The following is an 8,216-nucleotide window of genomic DNA, read 5'->3' as shown; positions in this document are numbered from 1 at the left end:
CTACAGCTTGAGCCACCGCGCCACTTCCGGCTTTCTAGTGGTTTATTGGAGATAAGAGTCTCAGGAGCTTTGAACCTCGATCCTCAGATCTCAGCCTCCTGAGTAGCTAGGATTACAGGCGTGAGTCACCGGCGCCTGGCTTCTCTATTATTTTAAATCTAGGTAACTGGGATAAATAAATATAAACTTGCATGTACTGACACTAATGAGGAAAGAAGGAAGAAAAGCAAGATACTAGTTTCCGAAGATCTTTGCAGAGTCCCCAGCCACCACCTCAAGTCTTCTCAGGCTTCTCAGAATGGCATTCACCCACATGGGAGCCCTGATTGTCTCAAATGTTTGCTTTAATCCATGTAATTAGCAAAGTATCAATTAGGCGGGAAGACCAGGCAGCCCACAGGCCTCCAAGACTGTAGCTTCACCCTTGGGTTCCCCTCCCATCCTCTTCAGTTAGGGCTTCTGCTTTCCTCCTCCATGTGATCTCTGTCTATCCCTCTTTGGCTCTCCATCTCCTCTGTGACTCCAAAGACCACTGTGACCACACAGGCTCTGAAATCCTCCTGACTTGCTAGGGCTTTGCGTTATTTTGCTTCTTCCTTAAGTAGTTTGTTCATGGCTCTTCTTGTACACTTTTCTGTTCTCCCAACCTGCATCACAGCTTGTTTCCCAGAAACCTATGACTCATCTTTGCCTTTTCACCATTTGTACCACCAGCCACTGACCTGTGAGTAAATGTATCCAACTCTGTTCTCTGAATCTCTGCTGCCAGTTCATTACTGGGTAAGTTTATTTTCTTTATTTCCCTCTTTATCTCCTTCTTTCTCTTCTTTCCTTCTTTTCTTTCCTTTTCTTTTCTTCCCTCCCTCCCTCCCTCCCGTCCTCTCTCCCTCCCTCCCTCCCTTTGTTCCTTCTTTCCTTCCTTCCTTCCTTCCTTCCTCCCTTCCTCACTCCCTCCTTCCCTCCCTCCTTCCCGCCCTCCTGCTTGTCTTGTCTGTCTTTTATTCTTTTCTTGTGCCAGTACTGGGGTTTGAGCTCAGGGCCTGGATACAGCCTCTGAGCTTTTATTGCTCAAGGCTGGTGCTCTACCTCTTGAGCCATAGCTCCACTTCTGGCTTTTTGGTGTTTAATTGGAGATGAGAGTCTCTTTCTTGTCTGGGCTAGCTTCAAACTGAGATCCTCAGATCTCAGCTTCCTGAATATCTAAAATGACAGGTGTGAGCCATAAGCACCTGGCTAGAGTTACTTTCTTGAAATATTTCTGTGGCAGCTGAAGGGAAGATGATATGAAGAATGTAAAAATGAAGATTATTAGACAGGTATTGATGGCTCACTCCTGTAACCCTAGGTACTCAGGAGGTTGAGAAAGAAAGAGAGGGAGGGAGAAAGGAGTCTGGTCATGGGCCTGAACTCTGGGCCTGGGCACTGTTCCTCAGCTCTTCACCTCAAGGCTAATGCTCTACCACTTGAGCCACAGTGCCACTTCCGGCTTTTTTCTGCTTATGTGGTGCTGAGGAATCGAACCCAGGGCCTCATGCATGCAAGGCAAGCACTCTACCACTGAGCCACCTTCCCAGCCCTACTACCAACTTTTTTTGGTGGTTAATGCAAGAAAAGAGTCTCATAGACTTTCTTGCCAAGTTTTCTCAAACTGCAATTCTCAGATCTCAGCTTCCTGAGTAGCTAGGATTACAGGTGTGAGCCATGGGACACTTGGTTTGAATTGTTGTTTTATGAGTAAAATTCTGGCTGCTGTGTTTAGGTTTGAATTCAGGAGTGAAACTGTGGAGGCAGAAGGGGCAGTTAGGAGACTGTGGCAACAACTCAGGACAGGGCTGATGGTGCCTTACACCACAGACATAGTGAGTTCCTATCCCAGGAATTCCTGCCTTCAAAAGAAAACTAATTAAAAAAAACTACAAACTAACAAACAATATGGGATACAAACCATTGGGCATCATAAAAATGCAGATGAGTGCTCGCTTCAGCAGCACATATACTAAAATTAGAACGATACAGAGAAGATTAGCATGGCCCCTGTGCAAGGATGACATGCAAATCATGAAGTGTTCCATATTTTTCTCAAGAGCAGTCCAAGTGTAAAGAAGGAGGCCCATGTAGAACCTCAGAGTGGAGGTGGCCTAGAGGCTAAGGCCAAGGCCCTTTTTAGCACCCTGAAGGAACAGACTTTTTTGCTTTGTTATTCCTGGGAAATCACTTCACCAAGATACAAATTATGAAGTTAATTATAAATTTCACTGAAAATCCAGCCATGACAAGAGAGCTAGTCAGTTGTAAAGTGCCATCAGAATTGATTTCACTCTTTAATAAAGAATGGGATAGAGAGATTCTGCTTAATATCCTTACCCTTTTTGAAAATATAAATGACAACATAAAAAGTGAAGGGCTTCCATCATCCAGGAAAAAATTCAGCAAATCACAATGATTTTGTGGTGAAAGTCAAAATCCTGAAAGTACTAACCAAACTCTAATTTGTGATCTGTCCCAAATGACATTTATGTGATTTTTTTTTTAGTTTGCACATAGGAACAGTATATTTTATAAATTTTTGGTTTTCAATGTGCTTATATGGCAAAGAGATCCTTTAAGCTGCCATTTTGGAACAATGAATTTCACAGATGCTCAACAGTGATTGATGTTCTATTGAGACTGGATCATTTTAAGGATGTCAAATGAGTATTAGAGCTTGTAGAAAGAAAACTGTTGTTAATTTCATCTTGCTACCTAGATTAAAGTATTAGTATTCATTACTTAAACTGGTGGTCATAATCACCTTTGTCTATGTATAATCATAATTATAATCACAAATAAGCTATAATTTTGTATTGTTTACACGTGTTAATCTAAGACATGTATTTTATCAATAAAGTTTTGTGTTTAGGGCAACATTAAAAAATGCAGATGAAAACACTAATGAGACAAGTTGGGCATAGGTGGCTCATGCCTGTTATCCTAGCTACTCAGGAGGCTCATATCTGAGGATTCAGATTCAAAGCTAGCCCGGGCAAAAAAGTCGGAGAGATTATTATCTCCAATTAATTACCACCCCCCCCCCCCCCCAAAATCCGAAAGTGGCACTGTGGCTCAAGTGGCAGAACCCAGGTCCTGAATTCATGCCCCAGGATCAGCACAAAAAGAAAGAAAGGAAAAAAGAAAAGAGAAATCAATCAATCAATAACCAATAATAGCTAGAAGATGCCCCACACCACCCTGGAGAGCGGAAAGCGCATGGGTAAAGGGCATGGGACTTGGTGGCGCGCACGGCCCGGCGTCATCCCATCTTTTCCACCCGCCCCGGGAAAGGGAACTTTAAAAATAACATTTCCCGTTTCACCGGCCGAGGATCGGAAGCCCGAGAGCCACCACTGCATGACTTCTGAACCCAGGACCGCACAGGTGCGGGCGGTGCAGCCCCGCGGCCGGCGCGGGATCAGGGTCCGCGCTCCCCGGGGCCAGTGCCCTCGGGCGGGCTGCACACGGTCAGCACCGCGGACAGCGCGCAGCGGGGCGGGGCGTCCTCCAGACGTCACCGCGCGCCGATCCCGGGCGCGCGCTCGCGGGGACGCGCGTCACGTGACCCGGGTACTTGGCCCGGCCGGCGCGGTGCGCGCCCCCTGAGCACCCCCTGACCTGCGTCCTCCAGACGGCGCCGCCAAGCCGACCCCTCCCGCCCGGTGAGCGCGGCGGCCTGTCCCCCCCCCCCCCCCCCCCCCGCGGCACTGCGGCGTCCTCGCCTGCGGTAGGGCCGTCTCCTCCTCTGCCCACCGGAGGTCCTGGGGAGCCCCGTGCGCCGCCCGGAGCCGGGCCTTGCGGAGGGGAGGGAGGGAGGGGAGGGGAGGGCTGGGGCGGGGGGAGGGGGCGGAGACGAGGCCTGGCTCCGCCTGCGTGGCCGCGGCCGCCCTCAGAGACCCCTCCTCAACCCTTTTGGCGCGTTTTATTCCGGCGTGACGCGCCGACCAGAGATTCAGCAGTCACCAAGGGTCCCCAACCTGTAGCAAGGCCGCCGACCGCTTCCCCGGGCTCCCACGGCCTGGGTGGGCTGCTGCCGCCCGCGCCCTGCGCAGCGCACGCAGGGGTCCGGCCCGCGCCCTCGCCCGACAGCTTCGAGGCCCCCCGCATCGAGGGCGAGACCCACGGAGACGGCGCCAACCGCGGTCCCTCCGCACAGAAGTGGGAGGATGGGGGACAGGGAACTTGGCTCCCCACAGGCCGCAGTGAGCCTGGGCCCGGCCCCCGCCCTCCCTGCCCCATCCCCCCCCTCCCCACGGGTCTGAGCTGCCTGGCACAGCTCTGACACCCATCCCGCAGCGCCTGGAAACGGCCTAGCCGCCTTTGTACTTTTCCTACTCCTGGCTTTGGCACAGCCCCTTCCCCTCTGCCAAGGACATTCGCACAACCCCTCCCAGCCCTGCTTCTCTCCAGTGCCCCAAACTACACAACTGAGCAAACACCGACCCAGTCCTCGGCGTGCGGGGACCAGGGCCAGCGCAAGTCCAGGCTTGGGCTGCCTGACTCTGAGGTGGGCTCTTCCTCTCTCCTCCTTCCACTCCTGCACCTCGCTTAACTAACCTGCACCAGGGATGGTTGGGGAACAGGTCAAACACAGGGTCCAGTGTGTTCGGAGGCCTAGTGGCAAGAATGTCTGTATAGTTCTGGGTTGGCCATATCACTCTGGCGTTGTCCCCAGGGAGGACATCCCCCACAAGAGCTGTCCAGGCTTGCACAAAGTATCTTATTTCTTTTTCTTTTTTTGTCGGTCGTGGGGCTTGAACTCTGGGCCTGGGCGCTGTCCCTAAGCTCTTCAGCTCAAGGCAAGCGCTCTACCACTTGAGCTACAGCGCCACTTCCGGTTTTCTGGTGGTTTATTGGAGATAGGAGTCTCACGGTCTCTCCTGCCCGGGCTGGCTTTGAACCGCGATCCTCAGATCTCAGCCTCCTGAGTAGCTAGGATTACAGGCGTGAGCCACCAGCGCCCGGCTCAAAGTATCTTATTTATTTATCTATTTCATATCAACTCCTTGCTGCTGCCTTGGACAGCACCTTAGCAAGGCTAGCTAGTGGGTTCTGGCTGTAAATACTGAGCCCATATGGGACCTCCCTACCCCCCACCCTGGTTAAGTCCCCACCCGTCTGGCTGGGTGGAGGCCCCTTGCCCAGACTATTCAGCTTGCAAAACACAGTGTTCCCACCTAGGGTGCAGCCAGGTTTTGTCCCAGTTTGCCCTGAATTCGTCCCCTGTGGGGATGGGGCTGCTGGAGGGATCAGCTACTGCCAGTGGCCTGGCATTTGCATTGAGGAAGGCCCGAGCCCTGGACCCATACAGAGTCCCTCAATTGCAAGCTTAGCCTCTCCTGCCTTTTTTCCCTGTCTGTAAAGTTGCGCACTGTGACGGCTCCAGTGTCAGGCTGCCTGAGCACATGCTCTTCCTCTTCTTCTCTCAGGTGGTTCAGCATCAGCTTCTTGTGCTTGTGTAGAATGGAGACAAGGAAGCTCCTGGTGGTTGGGGCCAAGAGATCCTGTGCAGCTCTAGATTGCCAGGCATAGCTGGGGTTGTGACCCTCGAGTTTGTCTAGCCCTTAAGCAGCTGCTGCTGCAGGGCAGAGGTGGGCTGGACATGCAGCCCAGAGTGTAGGGACTGGGCATGTGCCATGGGGGGTGGGTGGGGGTAAGGTGAGAGGGCATTTGGAGCTCAGAGCCCTGCTCACCCCCCTCCCTCCCTGGAGTGACTGTTGTTTTGAGTTTTTAATTTTCCTTTCTTCAGGCTTGAGGAGCCTGCTTGTTCTTGATTGAAGATCCCTCCTCCTATTCCGGTAGCTCAGGTGAGTTTGCCAGGGAGAGGCAGTGGGTGGGGGGAGAAAAGGAGTGAGGCAGTAGGCTGGGGGGGAGGGGCTTTCCCCAGCCTTGTGAAGGACTCCTGTCCTCTGTGATCAAGCCCTGTGGTGGGGTGGGGCTTGGCCCCTTGCAGAAAGTGTAGCCAGTGGGGTCCTGGTGGCTTGTTTGAGCTAATGACAGGGATGGGGAGTTGCCCATCTGTGGGGGAGTTGCTCCACCTGTTGATAGAGTATGCTCCAGGGCATTGATCAAGTCCTAGTCCAGGCAGATGCCCAGAAAGCACATTTTCTGGGTCACTGAATCATGCCGGTGGGGGGATCTTCCTCCACTTCATGGCCCCTGTGGTGGGGGTTAGGGGGAGGGCCCAGCTCCATCCACACATTCCTGAATGGCCAGTAGTCAGTAAGAGCTGGACTGAGCAGAGGAGAGCTGCTGCTTAGTCTCAGGATGAGGCTGGGGAAACACTTGGAGGTTGGAACCTGGGGCAGCAGGGGCCTCAGTGGGCCCTGTCAACACCCGGCTGATCAGATAGCAAGACTTGGGGGTCCTCTAGGGTCAGGGGAGAGTTTTACCACTCCTGTCCTCTGTGGAGTGGAGGAGATCTCCACCATTGAAAGCCCCTGGGATGGCAGGTGTGTGCCATGTTAGGGAGAGGAAGCCCCTGGGACGGTGGGTGTGTGTCATGCTGGGGAAGGGAAGCTCCCAGTTCTGGTTACCCTGGCCTGACCTGGGTGGTATTTGTCTGGAGTGTGAGCTTGGGGTCGCTCCAGTGAAGAGCCAAGTGAGCACAGGGCTGCTTTGGCTTCTGCCCTCCAGCACACCTCTAAACCAAGCAAGTTGTTAGGCCTGCGTCACTTTCCTCCTGGCTGGGGCTTGGGGAAAGGCACTTGGGGCCAGTACTCCAGTCAGAGTGGCCACTGGTCAGGTTTGGTCACAATGCTAGGAGACCCACTCATGTCCTGGGCCTCTTGAGATAATGCACCACTGTTCTTCCTCACCCCTGTATCTTTGTTACCTCTTTCTCACCACACACAGCATGTCAGTGCTTGGAGCATCCTCACCCAAGTTCCAGGTTCCCCTTCTTGGGAGGACCATTTGCACAGCCCTGGGACCTACGGAATGAGACCCAGAGCCTGAGTTAGTCCCTCCCACCCCCCTGTCCCTCCAGGCAGGGTCTGGCAGCAGGTCTCTTCAGGCTCAGGACCAGAAAGGAGAGAACATGGTCTGGGGGAGGGGGCCAGCAAGACTGTGTCTACTGTGGGGTTTCCTGACCTGGCAGTGAACTCAGGATGCTGGGGAGATTGTCACCTCTGACCTCTGTCTTATCACCATGGCCTCATCCAGGCCCCTTCATCCAGAGGGAATGCCAGGTGGTGATGAGTGAACACATGCCTGTTGGAACTCCTGTCCAGGTCCTGTGATTTATGCCTCTCTCATTGCCTGTGGCAGAATGAGTCAGCTGAGACTGCTGCCATCCCGGCTTGGGGTACAGGCAGTGAGACTTCTGTCTGCGAGGGGTATCCCAGGGCCCGGCCTGCGCAACTGGTCCTCTGGGCCCCCTGCCACCTTCCCAGGAGGCAGAGGTGGAGGCGACTCCAGTTATGTGGAGGAGATGTACTTCGCCTGGCTGGAAAACCCGCGGAGCGTTCACCAGGTGGGCATCCCACCCTCCCCGCTGCACAAGCATTCACCAGGTGGGCACCCTACTCTCCCCACTATGTGAGCCTCCACCAGGTGGGCACTCCACCCTTTCTGCTGCATGAAAGGGAACACCTGGGGCACTGCGGTGGGCAGTGAGGAGGGAAGAGGCTCAGGTCTGTTCTCACGTGGGGCTGGAAGGCATCAGGCCTTCCTGCTGAGAAATCAGCTGTGAAAGGTGCTGCCGCCCAAGTGGCCCTGAGGGTGCCCTGCTCAGGCAGTGGAAACCCGCCCTGACTCTTATTGGTCTTTGTAGGAGTCAAGACAAAAAAAAAATTATAGATTCATGATCTGATTAAGTTCCTTTTAGTGGTTGGAAAAAGTTGATTGGGGGAGAAGTTGCTGTCTCTCTTTTTCTGGAACACTCTTCTCCTCAGAGGAAAGTAAACAGGCACATGGACTGAACCCAAAACTTTGGAAAAGTCAAAAGACTTCCAACCACTCCTGAACTTTCAGTTCCCACCTGCCATTCTTCCCCTCTCCCCCTCGAGTTACTCTGTTTCTTCTTTTTCCCTCTGAGATTTTTAAGTAAGCTATAGTAATATGTGAACAATCCTGTTTTGTCCCTTGCTTTTTTCCACTTAGCATTCTGTCTCCCAGATTTTTCCATGTAAGTATGTAAAGACCCTCGTTGTTATTTTTCTACCTGCATACTATTCCATTGCAAC

The 8,216-nt window shown here is 52.9% G+C and overlaps 1 protein-coding gene, 1 long non-coding RNA gene and 1 other non-coding gene across 4 annotated transcripts in view; 2 read left to right on the top strand and 1 right to left on the bottom strand.

Annotated features, from left to right (window-relative positions):
• Positions 1-1,972: 1,972 nt before the first annotated feature.
• LOC122122394 lies at positions 1,973-2,078 on the top strand. Its single transcript, XR_006150155.1, has one exon. It is a non-coding gene; the product is annotated as a U6 spliceosomal RNA (small nuclear RNA).
• A 369-nt stretch (positions 2,079-2,447) lies between these two features.
• LOC122122288 overlaps positions 2,448-8,216 on the bottom strand; it is a 12,516-nt gene continuing 6,747 nt past the window's right edge. The window contains exon 3 of the long non-coding RNA XR_006150142.1: positions 2,448-2,774. This is a non-coding gene — a long non-coding RNA (uncharacterized LOC122122288). The remainder of the gene's footprint in view (positions 2,775-8,216) is intronic.
• Positions 5,799-8,216, top strand: part of Ogdhl (oxoglutarate dehydrogenase L) — a 25,262-nt gene continuing 22,844 nt past the window's right edge. For both annotated transcript variants that reach the window (XM_042696397.1, XM_042696396.1), the window contains exons 1-2: positions 5,799-5,837; positions 7,300-7,504. In XM_042696397.1, coding sequence (XP_042552331.1) covers positions 7,301-7,504 — 204 coding nt within the window. In that variant the 5' untranslated portion in view covers positions 5,799-5,837; position 7,300. The remainder of the gene's footprint in view (positions 5,838-7,299; positions 7,505-8,216) is intronic.

The sequence above is a fragment of the Dipodomys spectabilis genome, unplaced genomic scaffold, assembly GCF_019054845.1.
Source record: "Dipodomys spectabilis isolate Male_0828 unplaced genomic scaffold, ASM1905484v1 ptg000207l, whole genome shotgun sequence".
NCBI lineage: Eukaryota > Metazoa > Chordata > Mammalia > Rodentia > Heteromyidae > Dipodomys > Dipodomys spectabilis.
Note: the sequence above shows the minus strand (reverse complement) of the source record. Positions and strands in the feature narration are given on the sequence as shown.